The sequence below is a fragment of the Thermobia domestica genome, chromosome 7 (genome assembly GCF_964235325.1).
Source record: "Thermobia domestica chromosome 7, izTheDome1.hap1.1, whole genome shotgun sequence".
In the NCBI taxonomy this organism is placed as follows: Eukaryota; Metazoa; Arthropoda; class Insecta; order Zygentoma; family Lepismatidae; genus Thermobia; species Thermobia domestica.
Genome location: NC_137460.1, coordinates 242,137,716 through 242,160,371, shown reverse-complemented (window position 1 = coordinate 242,160,371; position 22,656 = coordinate 242,137,716). Strand labels below are relative to the sequence as shown.

The 22,656-nt window shown below is 37.3% G+C and overlaps 1 protein-coding gene across 4 annotated transcripts in view; it reads left to right on the top strand.

Moving 5' to 3' along the window:
• The window catches only part of LOC145690791 (uncharacterized), a 40,187-nt gene that overhangs the window by 9,819 nt on the left and 7,712 nt on the right, over nt 1-22,656 (top strand). For 2 of the 4 annotated variants that reach the window (XR_014132277.1, XM_081766069.1), the window contains exon 3: nt 22,329-22,504. The exons of the other annotated variants lie outside the window; for them this stretch is intronic. Coding sequence is in view for 1 of the 2 variants with exons in the window: in XM_081766069.1 (XP_081622195.1) it covers nt 22,503-22,504 (2 nt within the window). In the remaining variant the exon portion in view is untranslated. The remainder of the gene's footprint in view (nt 1-22,328; nt 22,505-22,656) is intronic. 4 annotated transcript variants of the gene reach the window in all.

Below are 22,656 nucleotides of genomic sequence, written 5' to 3'. Positions count from 1 at the left end.
TATAGAGATATTCGACTTCGCTGTGTATGAATCTGATTCCAAAAGTAAAATTCAAAATGGCGGATCCAAGATGTCGGACAACACGCAAGACATTGCTATGGAACTGGAAGCGGGAGATTTTTGTGATCACGGAGTACGAACCCAATGTTAAAAGTGCAAAATTTAGTTTGACGGATCCAATATGGCGGACAAAAATGAAAAGTAAAGAACGGGCATGAGCCTGGGCTCCATCTGGGTCTCGTCTCGATTTCGGAAAGCTCATCTCAGTCTCAAAGCCGAGACCGAGACGAGATCGGGACTAGTCTCAGTATTATCCGTATTATAGGGAGCTAGCTTGTTTACCAGCGGGAGCTGAGGTAGACGGGAAAATATTTCAACATTTTTCTGCCTGACTCTTGCGACACTCCCTTTCCCTCCTATATGCCAGTGTTGCCAAGGGTAAAAAATTGTCACATGAATGTCATTCTGGAGTTAGTGTGAGTTGGTTATTTCTTGTGTACTGTTGTAATTACGGTTTTGTTGCTTATTATTTATTTAACAATGGCTTCACAGCGTAAGAGAGGTCAAACTATACACGTCGAAGCTAGAGAAGTAATAAGGAAGGTAATAGTGCAGTGTGACTAAGAAGCGAGGGAGAAAAAACTAAAGCATTTGTTATCGCAGCCTGATTTGCGTTCGTCCACGTATACAGAGATCTCTGTGCGAAATATGACAAACATACGGAAAGAGGGACTAGTTATATAGTTAGGACCCAATCTCCACTGCTACGTTATTATATCGTTTTCATTGTAATACATATCCTAACGGGCTGTGGGGGTCCTAACGGAGAGTATCTCACAAGGCATTCGACTTAAGGAGATGAAATTCAGTATATTAACTCTTTATTACAAATAAACAGAATAAGTCCTAGTATCTTTTTAAAAAATTTATCTTTTTAAATTTTTTAAATTTGGTAGAGCGTTCACCTCTGGTGCTTGGGGTCCCGGGTTCGATCCCAGGCCCCGCCAAGTGAACTTTGTGGTGGACAAACACCGTGCTCGTGGGTTTTCTCGGGGTTCTCCCGTTTCCTCCCACTTTCTTCATTCCACCATTTCACTCATCTCTCATATTCACCGTTTCCTTTAACCTAACCGGCATAACGGTGGGACGTAAAACAAAGATTTCATTTCATTTCATTTTTATCTTTTTAAATTCTCATTTATGGGGAGAGCACCTTCTATATATATGGGAAATTGGTGGTGGAAATTATCGGAAACGATCGATGTTAGTTGAGAAACACAAGCTACAGTGCTCAGTATTTTATATCCACTGTTTTCTCTTATAATAATTTCTGAAGCTTGAGTTTATTATATGGAGCGTTCAGAGCACAAGGCAATCAACAAATAAAGTTGTGAGAAAAATAGACATAAAAGTTTGTACTGTAATTTTAGTTACATGGAGTCTCGTACGGCTTAATTATATGAAAAATTTTACACTTTTTTCCTTTGCGTTAGTCTACCTTCATTTGAGACTTCCAAGTTTCATCCACCGAAAATTAGTGTAATTCAACAAGGAAATAATTATATATGACAATTGAATTGAAATTCATCGTAATTTGGTTATGATATATATCATATGATTTATATCGCAAATATCAGATCCTTCGGTATTTTAACTGGTCAGGGAAACAACACAATTATTCCCCTAAAATATGTTAAATCGCCTATATGCGTGATTTTTTACATTAGGGTGTCTAAAACAGTTTAAAAAGTATAAAAAGAGAAGTGCCCAGGGTTGGGCTGCGCTCTTTTTTAATTTGGCTAACTGAGTGTTCCTTTGACTGTGCATATTCGACGATAATCGTTTTGGATCGGATAAAATGCAAACGTCATGTAATTTTATAACAAACTGACATGCTCCTGTTCATTTTATTTTATAGTTCACTTTCTAATGATCGGCGACAACTGGAAATTTAAATTCATACAATTGTATGCACTCATTTCAAGATTTTTCGCTTGATGATATAGAGGCAGGGGTTACTCTTGACCCCTGGAGCTCACTTTAGGAACAATTCATCCCGAACAAAAATATAAATTAATAACCGCATGCACATGATTGGCGATAGTTCGTGTTGGTCCCTTCCCGATTCTCCGCGACGCATCGACGAGCGCGGACCAAAACAAAGTCCTCGCTGCTACAAGGTGGTAGCTTCAATACCCCGACTCTAGACATCTGTTTAGACTTTACGAAACCCTGCCACTAGTGGCACACTAGCGGCAATCCTTTGAAACGTCGCTACATCGACGATGTACATTTACCAGCAACTGGGACACTAGGTGTTCGCGCGTTTACGTCATGGGGAATGCATAAAACATAATGTTCAAATCAGTTGTATAAAAACTTTCAATGATCTATGTTAATCCTAGGAACACGAAGGTATTTTTGGGTTACATTAAAAAGCGCGGGATATGCGCCTCAGAGGACTCCTGCTGTTCGTAGGGTTAATTAGCAACAAAATGCAACCTATTCCATAAATATATTGATATCACGAGCAGAATCCTACAAACCCAGGCTGGATCTGAACTCTGTGTCCGGCCTGAATCTTCAGTCGGGAAGAGAACGGCCGGGCACAAACGGGCCGCGCTGTAAACGAGGAGGGCAGAGACCAGGCAGGGCGTAATCGGCCTCAGAACAACCAAGTCTGATAAGTCATTGCTTCAGTATTCAACGGGAAATAGATCGTCGTAACATTGCAATGTCTATTTGTCCTTGAATGGGAAAAACTTGTAAAAGGTCACCCAAGGTTTTATTTTTAAGCTTATATCTCTATTCTGTCTGTCTGCTATTTGTACTTGCTCTGTCCGTATATATATTGTCATGTTTATAATACATCTCAGGGACGTAAAAGTCTTACAGTACACTCATTAGTGGGTTACGAGTAAGAGAGAAGATAGCAAACTGCTCCACCATACGTAGTACTAATACTACAACTGCCAATACTACTATAACTATAATAACGAAAATGAAATGAAATCTTTGACTTTTACGTCCCACGATTATGCCGGTTAGGCTAAAGGAGACGGTGATGATAAGTAATGAATGAAATGTTAAAATGAAGAAAGAGGGAGAAAACGGGAGAACCCCGAGAAAACCCACGCTCACGGTGTTTGTCCACCACGAAGTTCACTTGGCGGGGACTGGGATCGAACCCGGGACCACAAGCACCAGAGGTAAACGCTCTACACTGAGCCACCGCGGCCCTATTATGACAACGAATACTAGTGCTAATTCTATTACTGCTACTGCTATTACAAGTAATACTAAACAAATGAAATGAAATCGTTAACTTTACGTCCGACGTTTATGCCGATTAGGCTGAAGAAGAGGGTAACGATTAGGAATGAAAACAGTGGAATGAAGAAAATGAGGAAAGGGAAGAAACCCAAGAAAACCGACGCACACGGTATTTATATACCACACAGCTCACTTGACGCGAGCTGCGATTGAATCAACGACACCATGTACTTTGTTGTGAACGTTCTACTGCTGAGACACCGCAGCCCTAATACTAAAAATGTACAACTACCACTACGAAGCATCGATTCAAATTCTACGAAGACCGGTCATAATTAACATTTCATCGATTTTTGTGTAATTAGAACATAAATTTTGTACTACCAAACATGTCAACCCTTACACAAAATCGTAGCAGGTGTAGTATTAGCATTACTCCTAGTAGAAATAGTAGATGTAGTGAAGTAGTAATCGTGGTAGTATTGGTAATAACAGTAGTAGTAGTAGCACAGTAGTTTACAGTCTCAATACAAACAAATTACGATTAACGTAGGCCGACAGTTTAGCTCCCGATCCGTCTTTTGCAGTGTCCGACCCGATCCGGTCCGGCTTGGCCTGGAAATACATGCGTCCGGTTCGATCCTATAGTATTTGTGTCCGGCCCGTCCCAGCCCGAAATACTTCAAACGGGAGGGGCACATTCCCATCCGAATCGGGTAATCCACTGTGCCGCGATCCCCGCCCGTGCCAGGCTCTGATCACGAGCTATATTATGGTTACTACAGTTATTGTGTATAAATAATGTTCTTGACGCTTCGTGTCTATATCTATGGACATTGCGAATTACAAGGTGGATGAGGGGAAATTCTCTGGTAACACCGGAGGTATGCTGTAAGAACGGGCATTATTTCAGACTTCGCTTGAAAGGGGGCAAGAGCACTACGGACATAAAACTTCACGTTTTGTACTAGCATATTAGTCGACAATCGATTGAAATATATGTATTCCTAAAACTCTTGCAAACTGCTGCTCTCCTAAATGACGCCCCTGGCTAAAACTGTCACAGCTGCCCATGCTATTGTCTCCTGAAATACAATCCACCCCATTCAACATTCCGGTTAATTTCCACACTGTTCACAGACACAGAAACGAAGCGTCAAGAACAGTTTTTACAGAACAACTGTGATAACCGTAATATAACTCCTGATATAAATATATTTACGGAATACGTAATATTTTGTTCCTAGTCAACATTGAATATTGCAAGGTTTTATAACTGGTTTCAACATTTCTATTGTTTTATGCAATACAAACATTTGGTGAATTAATATTTTACTTGTAGTTACAAACCACTACTTTGTTGGTTAAACAAATAACAAAAGAGACTCGGGCGGGAATCGAACCCAGTTAATTTGCACGTGAGGTGTAGACGCTCCTCACTCTGTTACGCCGTCACTTTCTAGTGCGTCGTATCATATATTCACCGACTCGGAAACGTTAAGACGCTTTTTCTGCTCTATTTCTGGCTATTGCGCTCTTCCTGTATGTAATGTTAATAGGCACTTCTACCTCGCGAAAGATGGGCCCGAAGTTCATTTACTGGAGTCTGCTTTGCCCTTCTTAGACATGACTTGGTGTTCGCATATTTCCTTTTTACATGGTTTTGGGGATCGAGAGTTTTGTGTTTGGAACAAAGTTTCAATTTTTGATAATTTCTTACCTTTGGAGAATGTAAATCACTTGCTGTAATGAGAATATTGAGAAATAACATTATATGACAAATAGCTGTAGATAAATACACTACACAACTTATTTATTGCCTTATTTATTGCTTTTACACGATTTTCTTAATGTGTATTTTATATTCACGTATAATATACCGACGCTGTGTCAACACTTCCCAAATTTCAGATGTTCCATTTTAAACATAATTACTTATATCGTGAAGACATTATCTATCTATCTATCTATATATTATTGTAATTGTTTTATATAATTTTCATGCTTGAGGAAAATAGAATTTCATACAAAAAACTTTTGACCCACACGGGAATCGAATTCACGACCTTACGATTTGAAGTCATGCTTTTTATCACTGAGCTAGCATGGCCACTGTGGTAGGTTGCTTCTAACGAGATACCTAGGCATAATTGGATCTTCTCCAAAGAATGCTATTTGTATATTTTGCAAATTCTGTACCTTTTCTTTCTCCTTTCCCTGAATACGAGACCTAGGTTCTCTGTGATTCTTTTCATTGGAAAGGTTCCTTTATATGTCTAAATGTTCTTTTACGCATAGAAAGTCAAATGACAAACAAGCATGTGCTGACAACCATGAATATATGACACTGCAAACAACCATGAATACTACTTTCAAAATATTGTATCATTAAGTATTTCAGTCAATGTTGCCTTTTTCTGCACTTAGTAATAGGTCTTATTATATTATATTTAAAAAGTAAAAAAAAAAAGAAACTAAGCTACACAATTTTTCTCGAGTGCAAAGGTTAGCTTGGAGCTTCGAACCTGGTTTACTTTTTCCGAGGATACCCGAAGTTGGACTCGGAACAGCTATAAAGAATGGGCTCAACCTTTTTAGAACTAGGTTTACATTTAGCACAAAAGAAACAATACTATCATTGGTACGTAGCTATGTTTAAATCACATTCTTTGGTATATGCAAGAAATGCTGACCTAATATGTTAAATACAAGTAAATAGTAAATTCATTTACAACCAATCACAGCAAAGACAAATAATAGGAAAATTATTAAATAGGGGGATTATTAGACAATTATAGGCATAGCGACTTGAGATATGGAACTAATTCTGACTAATTTGTGATTAAAGATGTTACAATGAATTGAAAGAAAAATTATTACAAAAAAATTACCAGATATATATATACTAGTTATTGTATTCAGCTACGAACAACGTAAATTGCCACCATGTTTATGACTTAAATAGCAATTTCCTTCCTTAACAAAGATGTGTTCGTGGTATCCAAAAGCAACATGCATAAAATTACTTCAAGCTTGTAGCATTCCTTTCACACAATATTCTTTTCGTGCGAATCTTATCAAAGGGACACCAATAAGTCGTATAGTACTATAAATTGATTCTCTACATATTTCTCTGTGTTTAGTATGAGGCTTGAATTTTTGCCTAAAGGAATATGAGAATGCGAGTAAAACCAATATGGAAAACGAGATGATGTGAAAGATATGTTAGAACTGAATCAGGTTTTCTCAACATATTTTACACATAATTATGACTGTAATAATGCACACAATTACAGTTCGGCATGGACGAAAATTATACTTGAAGGTAAAAGAAGGAAACAAGTAAACACAAGTCATTGGTTTCAAACCTTCAAAAATATATATCTAATTCACATAAGGAAGAGTTATAGTAAAAACGTTCATCCTCGTTTGTCTCACGAGCTCCAACACACATAGCGTACGGGTCTTTAGAGTGGAAGACGCGGGTTCGATTCACGGAAGGACGTTATGTCGATCGCACACCAGGTTAGGCTATAGGTCCACATCTCATGTACCTTCTCTCCTCATCCGAACGCTACATCCAAATCGAATCCAATCCAATTTTCCTAAACTCACTGATTGTGTCTAACGAATCGGGACGGCTTCTTTCAGTTAACCATATATGTTGGTATACTGTCTCATTAAGCTTTAATCCACTGCTCTCAAACAGAAACGAGGTGCAATAAATGCAGCAGAACAATCGCATTTTTCTACATGTGTAATGTAATTAAACAAGAAAATAATCGTTCCGGCTTCTGCTCTACATGAAAAATGCAACGATACTTCAGCCGCTTCTATGTTCTCGAATGGTTTACATTTATTTTTATTCTCATATATGCAACACATGTTCAAACTTGTTTTGCTAACATTATCACATATATTTACTCCATATATTAAACAAACGAATATCTGCGAAGAATTTTGGACCTCCTCGGAATAAGATTAAGTATTCTTAAAGGATTTAAATGTTTCTAAAATGTTAGTGTTCCTTGGTACTAACTTAAAATAATGTACTTTTCCCTTTCGTGCGCAGCATGCTGTGCAATTATTCACAGTAAATCGTGAAACCCAGGTGGAGAATTACAAATGAATCAGCAACGAAAGACAAATTTACGTCTATTAGCCTGTATTACAACATAAATTCACACTTTAGCTTTTTCTGCGATAGTATTCAAATTACTTATGAACTATTATACACTTCAGCCTTGGTTTCGATCGTAGATTTGTGATGCAAATCTTGGTTAAAATATGAAGACGATGCGTGTCTCACTTAGAGATCTTCCAATTATTTTTAGTCCAGGCAATTTACAGTTGGACCTGGGCAAAATTGCAATAGAAGCTTTTTAAACATTTTTTTATTCAGGATTCATTACTGAATAACATATTCAAAATCCGACAAAATCGGACCATGGGAACACCCCCAAAAACGGTTTTCAAAATGGCGGACTATGGTTAAAGAATCTTGCGTCTATCTTGCAATTTTATTCTGTATCTCGGGTTCGTCTCATCCGATTTTCACGGTTTTGTTGATGGTGACGTCTAAAGATGGTTCCTATAGTTTAACGTGGGATCTGAACCACATGACCCCACCGGGAATCGAACCCGGGACCTCTTCACCAAGACGCGACAAGCCATCCATCGGGGACATTATATAACTACATAAGGTTTCCTAAATCATAAGGGGAAAATTATAACACTCCCAAAAATAGTATAAATTTATTCCAAATGTTCTAATATACAGGGTGACCCAAAAGTAGGTATACAGTTCCGTACTGATCTCCTGTATTTCATATCATTTCTTATTGTTATCACCTAGCTTCTTTATTATTTGTTCTTAATGTATTTTTACTTTTACCTTAAGCCCGGAACAGCCGAAGCAAATAAACCCATAAGCTACAATGTTATACTTGATCAATGCAGGGGTGTATACCTACGTTTGGGCCACCCTGTATTTCTAAATAATGTTTAATTTGTATGTTAGTTGCCTTTTTCTTAATTTGTTTTTATTATTGATTTTTGATTTTACGGTTTTAATATTTTAAAAACCAACTATTTTTGATTTGCTCTTTTTTCTGTTTTGTTTTCTGATTCAATTACACATTTAAAAATGGAGATGTCTGAATATTGTGTGATATGCAAGGAAAATTGGACAGTAGGCAAGAGGTAATTAAAATTAAACAGAAAGGAGCAGATGGCATAAATGAAGCAAGCCACAGGCTCGGAAGTGATGTTGTTGCTGTTCCTGGTATTAGTGTCCTGTTTCATGTCGGAAACGATTTACAGATTCAAAGGATATTGGTGTCAAGAAACGGCATACTAGTGATGAAACACAACCAAGAAAAAGTGCACGTTTAAATGAAGACCCATTTTGTATTGCCACTCATTGTTTGTTTTGCGATACATTTGTGGACTTTTCTTCGAAGCATAAACCGTCATCAGAGCATGTAAAAGTACGTACGTCAGAATTTGTTGAAAGTGTTAAAAAAAATGCTGTGAAAATCGTTGTGATGAATGGTCATTTAAGGTACGAGAACGTGTAGAGTACTATCTTGGTGACCTTTATGCAGCGGACTGCGTCTACCATAACACATATGTGTCAATTTTCGAACTGGTAAGAACATTCCCCGTGAATACTCTTCTTCCAATAAGTACATAAAGAAAGGTCGGCCAGTAATGAAGAACAGTACCTTGCATTCCTTCAGACCTGTTCGTACTTGGAAAATAATGATGAAGAACAACTGCTGATGGGAGATCTAATTTCAAAAATGGAAGAATATCTTGAAGGGAGTCGAAGTTGTGCCTATAATCGGAGACATATGAAGAGGAAACTTTTGAAGTATTATGGAGAGAAAATTATTATTTCTGGTGGAAGTGGAAAGGCAAATGTAGTCACTTTACTTGATACAGCCACTGAAATTCTTCAAAGTTATCACCAAAAGTCAAAAGAATGTGATATTGAACTACATAAGATATACTTAATAGAAGTAGCAGCCAAAATAATCAGAAGTGAGGTGAAATCCCTCAACGTTTCTAATGTGGATGTGTACCCATCTCCAAGTGACCTTACTGAAGAAAGTACTTTGTAATACGTACCTAAGAGTTTGAAATTACTGTTGTCAAGACTATTTGTGGGAAAGGATCCCTCTAATAAAATTGGTTCAATTGGTCAGGGCATTATGCAAGGTATACGTCCTAGAGTATTACTATGTCCATTGCAGATTGGTTTAGCTATTCAGCTGCACCACAACTTTAGATCAAGGTACCTTGTTGATTTGCTTCACAGTCTTGGTTATTGTTCATCATATTCCGAAGTAATTAGATTTGAAAGAAATGCTGCAGTATCAGGTAGCCATATCTCGTTAAATACTGCCAACAACACTGCAGTGCTTCTAGCAGCTGATAATGTTGACCACAATGTTTGTACTTTGGATGGAAAGAACATCTTTGATGGGATGGGTATGATTGCAGCTACAACCCCAAAGAACAAGATCCATCCAATTATTCAACGCTGTAAGATTGCTGAAAGTGACATTAAGAATGTTGCAGCAGTTGATATTGTGGAATACAGACATTCAAGAAGCATGCTCAGGGAGATTTCATTCAGGAAGCTTCCAATATTGCCCATTTTCTCTATAAGTAGGTTAAATCTTCTGTGAAAAATATGTGCAGCCGAAAGATCAGGTCCAAGTTGCTCAGGAGCTATGCAAACAATTCATTCTGGAACAAATGTTTCACATCCTGGTGTGACATAAATCACATTTCTTCCTATCATTGATATGGCAGCTAGTGACATGATATGTATACTCTCAACATTGCAATACCTGAACAATTTAGCACATGATCAACGTATCCCTTGTATCGTTACTTTTGATCAGCCTTTATTTTGGAAAGCTTCCCAAATTATTCATGAACAACAAGATCTCCAAGATATTGTTTTAATGATGGGAACATTTCATACTCTGATCAACCTTTTGGGTTCAATAGGCACTTTGATGAATGGTTCAGAACTATCTGAAGTACTTCAAGAAATCTATGGATCAAATGATGTGCTGCATATGATGTCTGGAAAAGCTGTTTCTCGAGCAATGCGGGGGCATATGATAGTAGATGTAGCTCTTAGTACCTTATTGGTTTCAGATGTTTTCCCTCGAAATGAAGATGGATCTCCTCATCATCTAGTTAAAGAAGCTTGTAACTTACTAGATAACGTCATAAATGGCAAACAACATGTTGAGGACGTGGAGCTATCTGGGGCATTATCTCAAATCAGTACTGCTTTGAAGGAGAAGAAGACTCACCTTCAATCTTTTTCAAGAACAAGTAAACTTTGGCTAAAGTATTTGCAAATGATCAACGTTGCACGTAACTTAATAACAGCAGATATGACTGGCTCATGGGATTTACATTTGGAATCTGTGATGGAGATTCTCCCAATAGTTGCAGCAGCTGGACATCACAATTACCTCAAGTCATTATATTTATATTTGCAGGAATCTGAAAATCCAGTTGTTCACAAAATGTTCCAGGAAGGCAAGTTTGTGATAAGAAGAAGTGATAGGGTATGGGCCGGATTAGGTTCAAATCTGGTGATAGAGCAAGTATTAATGCGTTCTCTGAAAAGTAGAGGAGGTCTGACACGAGGAAGTGGATTTACAGAGATTCAAAGAGCAACATGGCTACTTTCTATGCCTGTATCTTCAACTTATAACTTAGCAATGCAGGAATACACTAAAAGTTTGTTGGAAAGCAGTGAACAACAGAAAGAAATGAGGGAAAGTACACTAGCTATGGACAGTAATGATATTTAAAAAGTTGTTGACCGACTAGAATCAATATCCCCATTCAATTCTGGCCCAGATCTTTCTAACATTGTCACAGGTGTGATAGCTGATCCTGGAGTAAATGTTGATGAGCTGCATTCCATTGGTATAGACATCGTTCAAAAAATGATGGGTAATGATGTATTCAAATATTCTGGGAAAAGATCCGACAAAGCGAAAAGTCTAGGATCTGATACTGCTGTTGTGAGTCGAATTAATGATGATATACAAATAGATGCAGCACTTCTCTTTCAGAGAATGATGACTGTTGCTACTGGTGGGGATATGAATCTTGAAGATGTGATGTGTTATGAACTTTGTTCTTATCCTCCTGCGTTATTTGAATCTCAAAGTCTGATTAGGAAAGCTGACAAGTCTTCGATGTGGATGCAGGCGTAAAGAATTGCCATGTTCAGCTGCTTGTGGAGACTGCCAAGTCACTGATTGTGATAATATTCAAACTCGTGCTGATAATGAATATTACAGTGATGAGGATGATTCACATTAAAGTGTTTGTATTTTACGAACTTCAATTTTTTAACGCAAACATACATAATTTGAAGTAATTTTATTTAATTTAAAAGTTGATATGTGAACTCTGTTAATCAGTGTTACCTGAAACACAGTTGCTGTAGAATAATGTTGATGTAGTTTTATTTAAAATACTATTGGGTATAAACGAAAGCTGGATTAAGTTTAAAAGTTTTACTTTATGCATACAAAAGGATAAGCACAAACGAGTTATACGATTTTTTAAATGAATTACATTGTTAGCATTTTCACACATATAAAATAGTGAAGTGGCAATATTTTAATTTGAGTTTTATCAAATGATTAAATAAATAAATAAATACGTTGATTGTAAATTAACAGTTTTTTACACGAAACGGTGTAAGATAGGAGAAAAGTGTTGTTATTAAAAACTTTAGCATTAATATGTAGCTTTTATTTTAAAATTGTTTCATGTAAATCCGATTGCAGATACCCGAGGTACAGACAATTATTTAAGGTGTGTACGTAAGAAATTATGATTTTTAAAATTAAATGTTGTTTTTCACAAGAAACTGTACGAGATAGGATATCAATGCTCCTAATAAAAAATATAGTACGTAAAATGACCTTTGATTTAAAAAAACAATCGTCAAAGTCGGATTACAGGAAACCGAGATACAGAAAAAAATTGCAAGATAGACGCAAGGTTTTTAAATCATGGTCCGCCATTTTGAAAACCGTTTTTGGGAGTGTTCCCGCGGTCCGATTTTGTCGGATTTTGAATATGTCGTTCAGTAATGATTCCTGAATCAAAAACTGTTTTAAAAGCTTCTATTGCAATTTTGCCCAGGTTAAGGGTATAATTGCTCTAGATTTCCTGGACTATTTTATCCTGTTACTGTAGAGATCAACAACAATCTCCGTATGCTTTGCCCCAAACTGCCATATATCATGCATTTTCTTTTCTTCTATTTGGCTCTAACTGGCTGTCTAACCAATAGGACACAGCTTTTTTTTTTGGTGGATTGTATTTCAGGAGACAATAGCATGGGCAGCTGTGACAGTTTTAGCCAGGGGCGTCATTTAGGAGAGCAGCAGTTTGCAAGAGTTTTAGGAATACATATATTTCAATCGATTGTCGACTAATATGCTAGTACAAAACGTGAAGTTTTATGTCCGTAGTGCTCTTGCCCCCTTTCAAGCGAAGTCTGAAATAATGCCCGTTCTTACAGCATACCTCCGGTGATACCAAAGAGGATTTCCCCTCATCCACCTTGTAATTCGCAATGTCCATAGATATAGACACGAAGCGTCAAGAACATTATTTATACACAATAACTGTAGTAACCATAATATAGCTCGTGATCAGAGCCTGGCACGGGCGGGGATCGCGGCACAGTGGATTACCCGATTCGGATGGGAATGTGCCCCTCCCGTTTGAAGTATTTCGGGCTGGGACGGGCCGGACACAAATACTATAGGATCGAACCGGACGCATGTATTTCCAGGCCAAGCCGGACCGGATCGGGTCGGACACTGCAAAAGACGGATCGGGAGCTAAACTGTCGGCCTACGTTAATCGTAATTTGTTTGGAAAACTGACTTTATATGAGACTGTAAACTACTGTGCTACTACTACTACTGTTATTACCAATACTACCACGATTACTACTTCACTACATCTACTATTTCTACTAGGAGAAATGCTAATACTAGACTTGCTACGATTTTGTGTAAGGGTTGACATGTCTGGTAGTACAAAATTTATGTTCTAATTACACAAAAATCGATGAAATGTTAGTTATTATGACCGGTCTTCGTAGAATTTGAATCGATGCTTCGTAGTGGTAGTTGTACTTTTTTAGTATTAGGGCTGCGGTGTCTCAGCGGTAGAACGTTCACAACAAAGTACATGGTGTCGTTGATTCAATCGCAGCTCGCGTCAAGTGAGCTGTGTGGTATATAAATACCGTGTGCGTCGGTTTTCTTGGGTTTCTTCCCTTTCCTCATTTTCTTCATTCCACTGTTTTCATTCCTAATCGTTACCCTCTTCTTTAGCCTAATCGGCATAAACGTCGGACGTAAAGTTAACGATTTCATTTCATTTGTTTAGTATTACTTGTAATAGCAGTAGCAGTAATAGAATTAGCACTAGTATTCGTTGTCATAATAGGGCCGCGGTGGCTCAGTGTAGAGCGTTTACCTCTGGTGCTTGTGGTCCCGGGTTCGATCCCAGCCCCCGCCAAGTGAACTTCGTGGTGGACAAACACCGTGAGCGTGGGTTTTCTCGGAGTTCTCCCGTTTCCTCCCTCTTTCTTCATTTCAACATTTCATTCATTACTTATCATCACCGTCTCCTTTAGCCTAACCGGCATAAACGTGGGACGTAAAAGTCAAAGATTTCATTTCATTTTCGTTATTATAGTTATAGTAGTATTGGCAGTTGTAGTATTAGTACTACGTATGGTGGAGCAGTTTGCTATCTTCTTTCTTACTCGTAACCCACTAATGAGTGTACTGTAAGACTTTTACGTCCCTGAGATGTATTATAAACATGACAATATATATACGGACAGAGCAAGTACAAATAGCAGACAGACAGAATAGAGATATAAGCTTAAAAATAAAACCTTGGGTGACCTTTTACAAGTTTTTCCCATTCAAGGACAAATAGACATTGCAATGTTACGACAATCCATTTCCCGTTGAATATTGAAGCAATGTCTTATCAGACTTGGTTGTTCTGAGGCCGATTACGCCCTGCCTGGTCTCTGCCCTCCTCGTTTACAGCGCGGCCCGTTTGTGCCCGGCCGTTCTCCTCCCGACTCAAGATTTAGGCCGGACACAGAGTGCAGATCCAGCCTGGGTTTGCAGGATTCTGCTCGTGATATCAATATATTTATGGAATAGGTTGCATTTTGTTGCTAATTAACCCTACGAACAGCAAGAGTCCTCTGAGGCGCATATCCCGCGCTTTTTAATGTAACCCAAAAATACCTTCGTGTTCCTAGGATTAACATAGATCATTGAAAGTTTTTATACAACTGATTTGAACATTATGTTTTATGCATTCCCCATGACGTAAACGCGCGAACACCTAGTGTCCCAGTTGCTGGTAAATGTACATCGTCGATGTAGCGACGTTTCAAAGGATTGCCGCTAGTGTGCCACTAGTGGCAGGGTTTCGTAAAGTCTAAACAGATGTCTAGAGTCGGGGTATTGAAGCTACCACCTTGTAGCAGCGAGGACTTTGTTTTGGTCCGCGCTCGTCGATGCGTCGCGGAGAATCGGGAAGGGACCAACACGAACTATCGCCAATCATGTGCATGCGGTTATTAATTTATATTTTTGTTCGGGATGAATTGTTCCTAAAGTGAGCTCCAGGGGTCAAGAGTAACCCCTGCCTCTATATCATCAAGCGAAAAATCTTGAAATGAGTGCATACAATTGTATGAATTTAAATTTCCAGTTGTCGCCGATCATTAGAAAGTGAACTATAAAATAAAATGAACAGGGGCATGTCAGTTTGTTATAAAATTACATGACGTTTGCATTTTATCCGATCCAAAACGATTATCGTCGAATATGCACAGTCAAAGGAACACTCAGTTAGCCAAATTAAAAAAGAGCGCAGCCCAACCCTGGGCACTTCTCTTTTTATACTTTTTAAACTGTTTTAGACACCCTAATGTAAAAAATCACGCATATAGGCGATTTAACATATTTTAGGGGAATAATTGTGTTGTTTCCCTGACCAGTTAAAATACCGAAGGATCTGATATTTGCGATATAAATCATATGATATATATATCATAACCAAATTACGATGAATTTCAATTCAATTGTCATATATAATTATTTCCTTGTTGAATTACACTAATTTTCGGTGGATGAAACTTGGAAGTCTCAACTGAAGGTAAAGTAGACTAACGTAAAGGAAAAAAGTGTAAAATTTTTCATATAATTAAGCCGTACGAGACTCCATGTAACTAAAATTACAGTACAAACTTTTATGTCTATTTTTCTCACAACTTTATTTGTTGATTGCCTTGAGCTCTGAACGCTCCATATAATAAACTCAAGCTTCAGAAATTATTATAAGAGAAAACAGTGGATATAAAATACTGAGCACTGTAGTTTGTGTTTCTCAATTAATGAATGTTTCTCAACTAACATCGATCGTTTCCGATAATTCTTAGAAATCAGTCCACTACCAATTTCCCATATATATAGAAAGTGCTCTCCCCATAAATGGGAATTTTAAAAAATACTAGGACTTGTTCTGTTTATTTGTAATAAAGAGTTAATATACTGAATTTCATCTCCTTAAGTCGAATGGCTTGTGAGATACTCTCCGTTAGGACCCCCACACCCCGTTAGGATATGTACTACAATGAAAACGATATAATAACGTAGCAGTGGAGATTGAGTCCTAACTATATAACTAACAAAAGTAATTTCATTGAACTTTGCAGTTTGACCGTGATGATCACGCACACATAATTATATTCATTTTTTTTTATATAATCCATTCATTGCAGGTGATTCAAAAATATTCTTTTCAGTAGTTAACTCCTCTAAAATATCTCAGGCTTTGTCTCAAAAGGCAAGTAGTAAGTCCTATTGCTATTACTACAATTACAAATATCAATAACCGAAAGTGCTGGAAGCTCTTTTTCCACTTACGTTAGATATACTGATCTCAAGTAAGTAAATAGAAACAAATGAGAAGGGAAGGAAAATGGAAGTTGTTACAGTCTATAAAAACAATTCGTGTTTAAGAATCAAAACACAACTTTCTATCTTTTGTCTATTTTCCCTTAAACGTCACACATTACTATATCATTCTACAAACGAGACCAAAACCATACAAATTGACTGAATGTTTTCAAAAATTACAAATGTTATCGGTACACAATGACTTTCACCTTTTCTCTAGCTTCTGCAGAACTGCTACGTATCATTAGAGTCAAATGTTTTTAAGCTTTTCACAATGTTGCCAGATACAAACTCCACAGAAGTCTTGAAAGGAAAACGTACACAAATGCACCAGTGTTGCTACATGCTATCTACAATGCACTGAGCAGAGTGGATCGGTGGGTCAGAATGGTTCACGGTGGGTGGTGTTTCGTCTTATTGACCCACCGACCCGTTTACAAATCACGACCCACTGACACACAATCTGATACGAACTCCAGTAAATCGTAATGTGTAATTAATATTGAGTGCGCCAAAGAACTTAAATCTGGAAGGCGGAAAGGCAAATGTATGTAAAGAAATCTCTTACCTGAGCTGATGGGAAATTTCGTTTTGTACTAGAAAGATTTAACATTTAACTTTGCCTTGCTTTTTAATTTTCAAACGCTATTTTCCAATTGGAATGTTATATTTTATGAATTGTCGTTTTTCTGCTGCACAGATGTTTACTGCAATTGGCACATCTCTGAGTTCTATTTCTAAGTTATGTTCTCTTACGAAGATTGTGCTGCACTGATATAAAGGTCCTTCGTACACGGAGAAAGGTTTATAGGAAATATTTGAATCCTCCTTCTCGTAGAACATTTCTTTCGATGAAAGTTTAATGATACAAAACAGACGATACTCTATTTTTGACGTAAATATTGAAACAACCTACCCTTTCAAAAATACATCTCTAATGAAATTGATATAATTAAAATTGATTGAAGTGAGTACTAAATACCTTCCAAAACATATTGAAAATGGATCAAACGTTTTCCCGACACCGAAAACTATAAATTCGATTAAAAGTTCAGTAATTTTTGAGGTATAGTTTTCACTTACCATCTTCTCATATGATGATAGGGATGACGTTTTACTTAAATGGCATTGGGAGCGTCATTATTTCCCGGAAAGCTATCAATTGCACCCTGGTGTCAGTCGTTTTCCGTTATTTTTATGTCATTCCTACCCACTCCCATCCCTTGGGATGTCTTACACCACATTATTTAAAAAAAAAAAAAATTCACATCAGTCCACTAAGTTTGAAATTACTTCAGACGTTCTGAAATTACGATAGAATATACATTAAAATATTTACTTGTGTGTAAGCAACACTTTCGATGCTGCTCCTGTAAATTTAAAATCCGGGTGACACTCTCGTTCATACCAAAACGTCGCAATAAATATCGTTGCGATTGTAATAGCTTGACAAACCCGAACTTTTTATTCGCCACTCATTCGCCAGTCATTTGAGACATTTTTCATTCTTTATCGCTCACCATAACGATCTGGTTTGAATCGATCACATTGATTTTAATTTTAACGTCCCGTTCAGCAGCGAGGCTATATGAGATGTGGACCTACTGATTAATGTAGAATCCAAGCTACATGAGCTCTTGCTATGAACAGCACTTAGGTCTCCGACGCCAAAGGCGCGTAACCTAACCGCTTAGCTACAAAGGAGCTCTACGATGGAGGTTGAATTTGGACTTCAACGCTATCGGGGTTGAAATTAATATCTGCGACATCGAGAACTATGGATTCGACACTAATATCGGTCTTCTTTAATTCCTTTTCGATTCACTTCTTACCAACCCAGGATACGAATGGGAGCTAAACGTAGATACCTAAATGGTATAGGGAATGTCGACAATCAATGTAAGGCCCTTGAAAACTATAAATTCTGTACTAATATCGATCGTTTTTGATTATTTTCACCATTCTCCCAACATAGGGATGCTAATAGGTTGAACTTGGACTTAAACGGTATCAGGAGTGTTGCTATTTGTTTCGGTAATCCCGAAACTATGAATTCTACACAAATATCAGTCATTTTGAATCATTGTATATGTTACTTCCTTCCACTCTCCCTAGTTCTTATCTTCCCTAACAAAACTTAAAAGTCATCAGAACTCCTCCCCGAAAGCCGAACTTGGAGACCCAAAAGCTATGGATTCGACCCTAATATTAGTCATTTTCAATTCTATTTACATGTCACAATTTCACACACCCTTTCAGGCTGCTAATCGGAGCTAAAATTAAAAGGCATGTGGAGTATTACTCTTTATTTAATCGACATCAAAGACTATTGATTCGACACTAATATCGATCGCCTTTACTGTATATATACATGTATCCCTCCAACTCCCAATAGCTTACCCCAACAGTACTCTTTTTAAGATTGGAATATATGTAGGAAGTTTGTTTAAACTTACACCAGGCATGCTAGAATTATGATGAAACACATACACACACACGTATACAAACATATATATATAGGTTTAGATAAAGATAGATAGATATGAGACAAAAAGAGAAAGAGACCAAAGCGTCACCTCTTCCGTATGCAAAAGCATTGTAGAGTATTGAACTGAAATCCATTGGAAAGGAATCCTATTCTGCCTTCTTTCTAAAGTATAAATAACTCTATGCATGACCGTGTTGTACATATCCTGTTTACGTGGTTTCGAGGATCGTGAGGTTTGTGTCTGCAACCAAGATTCGATTTTGGATAATTTCTGTTTATACCCTCATATTCTTTTTACTTTTCAAGAACTTAAATCACATACGAATATTGAGAAGCAACGTCTATATGACATATAGCTACAGATAAATACAACATACAACTTAATTGCTATTACATGATTTTCTTAGTTTGGTTTAATATTCACATATAATATACTGATGTTGTGTCAACATCTCCCACATTTCAGATGTTACATTTTAAACAATTACGTATGTCGTGAAATGATTATATATATAACTGATTTATTTTGCAATTATTTTACATAATTTTCATGATTGAGGAAAATAGAATTTTATACAAAATACTTTTGACCCGAACAGGAAACGAACTCATGACCTTACGATTTCCAATCACACTGTTTATCACTGAGCTAGCATAACCACTCTGGCAGATTGCTTCTAATGAAATATAACTGGAGCTCTTACAAACAATGCTATTCTTATCCGTTACAAATTCAATGATTTCTTTTTCTCTTTTTAACTTTACTATGGATGCGAGAACTATGTTCTCTGTTTCCTTTCATCGGAAAGGTTCCTTTTATATATCTGAATGTTCTTTTACGTATGGAAAGCTAAATTACAAACAAGCATGCGCTGGCAACCATGAATACATGACATTGCAAACAGCCATGAACACATGGTTTCGCAGTATTGTATCAAGTATTTCAATCAGTGTTGTTTTTTCTACATTTAGTACCAAGTATCGAAGAAAAAGCACATGTGCATAATTTTTTCCGATTGAAAAGCTTGGTTTGGAGTTTCGAACCTGGTTTACTCTTTTCCGAAGATACCCAAAGTTGGACTTAGAATTTTTTGCCGCAAAACAGCAATAAAGAATGCGCTCAACTTTTTTGGAAGAAGGTGCACATTGAATTTCAAACTAGATATATTCATACATTTTCAATGGAGTAGATTTCTAATATATTCTTGTATAGTAACGCCAATTTCAGGATTAAGTCACTTTCAACTATGCTCAAGGAACACTTTTCCGTATTTTTTCTAAAATCTTAATTAGCACTGTTCGTTCTACTTCTAAAAGAAATATTTTCACGTATCATATTTGCGAACGAATTTTTGTAGGTTAATTTGACTCCTTGTCTAATTTTACACCCTCCATATTTCTCTGTCTTATTAGTGGTATTTTATCGTGGGAGACCCGGATTCGATTCGCGGCGAGAGTTCATGTAGTTCGGATTCCACATTAAACAAGTAGGCCCCGTCTCATAAACCCTCGCTGCTGAAAGGGACATTAAACTCAAAGTCAACTCAACTGGTATTTTATCACTACAAACAATGCTATATTTCACATATGGGTTGGTTCATACATCCTGTGATGGAAATTTTGGTAAAGTTTAGGGTTAAGGAACGCGCTTCATTCAGATACGCCCCCGATTGTTTTGTATTACTCGTTAGTCTAGTCATCAACAATTTCCGCACCCAATTACATAAATGTAGACATACTAGAGAAGGAGTGGAAGTCTGATGAAGACACAGTTATTGTGTTGAAACTGTTACGCGATACTGTTTTGTACATATTATCACATAGCCTTGCTCAGTGTATTATTGTGTACTAGTACAAAATAGAAACAAGACCTGAGAGAATAGTTAAACGTAGACATATATCCTATGAAATGACCTTTTGGAGTATGAGTGATTAAAGGTCACCTAGTATCTGGTTAAAGCTTCCTGTCTGATCAATAAGGCAATGTTTTTTTCCTTTTTTTTGACCGTTTACTTCTCGGTACTTGAATTGTTTACAATTTATGACGAGAACTCTTCTGTTCACTTCCGCTTTATCTATGGTTTATTAAAGCATTAGGCTACATGTATTTTACGATTGAATTATTATCTTTGCTTATGCAACAACAATGTTTGAACGATACGCTCTGCTGTTTTCGTGAGTACCGGACTACGCTGGTACTTGCGTAGTCGGCGTGTAAAGTTGTGAAGATTTCTTCAAAAACTGCTAATCAGCTTACTGAACACGTAACGGGCGCACTACGCTTTCACGACTGTACAAGCATACTCTTGTCGATGGTAGTACCAGCTCATACATTACACTACCATTTCATATAGGGAGGGGGTAAAATAGCGCTGAATAAATATTGATAATACACGTTGTATATGGTTGGAGAAAAATTTGGTTGCGTTTAAAGGTATAGAGTTTCCTCCTCAAGCTACCCCTTGAAATCATTAGTTACCACGGTTCCGAAAGTGTAAAATAGCGATTCTAATATCGCAATGTGATCTGAAATATTGCTAACTTCTTTTCAAGGTTGTGTGCTCTACCAGAGATTGAATCAGGGATTACGAGTGTTGGGAGTAAGTGTTAATCCTTCTCCCTTAAAACGAGAACTTGCTTCTTTAAACAAAGGCATAGCAAGTTTTTACCGTGTTGGTTGAACCGAGAGGATCTAATTAGTGTATGTATGTCTTGTAAAGTACATAATCATATAGCCTCTTCTGTTTTCACATAATACTGCGGTCAGCTGGAATGTTGCTCTTAGTGAAACTATTGTTTTTTTTTTTTTATTTTTGTTTGCAGAAGAAGGCAATTGAAGAGAGAATTCATTGACACATGAATAGCATATCAATGTGACGATCTGATACGAGACCTTGATGTATTAATGCTAATCTGATGTTTGGCGTCACCCTGTTTAATGTCGGAAAACAGCCTGAACAAGGATGAAGAAAGAATTTTCCCATTTAACCCTCAGTGGTAGAGTGTTCACCTCCAGTTCTTGGGGTCCTTGGTTCGATCCCAGCTCTTGCCGTGTGGACTTTGTGGTGGACAAAAACCGTGCTCGTGGGTTTTCTCGGGGTTCTCCCGGTTCCTCCTACTTTCTTCATTCCACCATTTCATTCATTTCTTATCATCACCGCCGGCATAACTATGGGACGTAAAACTTAAAGATATCGTTTCATTTCATTTTTCTAATTTTTCGTCAATTGTCCGTTGACTGTTGAAACCGCTGGTTTTGGAGTGCAAGATACAATATAAATAAATGAAATAAAAAACAGAGTTGAGTTTAACGTCTCGTTCATCAGCGAGGTTGCATGAGACGAGACCTGCTGATTAACGTGGAATCCGAACCACATGAGCTCTTGCCGGGAAAAAAAATAGGAAATACACAAACAGGTTCCGCGGAATTTTTCTGAAATACGACTCCCTTCCACATAGCTGATTATAGTGTTATTGAGCATTTTTTTCTTTTTCAGAGAAAATCGTCTGAGGACCAGAAAACAATTCAAATGCGACTGTGATCCACTGCGTCCCATTCAATGCAATTTTATCGTATGTGGGTCACCAAGGTTTACTAGTTTGTGAAATTCCAAAAGCTAATACCAATTATCTCAACGTAAAAGAAATTTGCTCTGAATATCTAATAATTAATGTGAGTAATAGTTGCTATGTACTGATGGCAATAAATGTAGACATTGGAATAGGATAATCACGCAGCTACAGCTGTTTTTGGAACATGTTTGCTGTCAACATTACTTGCATTCCAGTAGGAATGATGAACTGTCTGTTTAGCTGGTTCAGAAG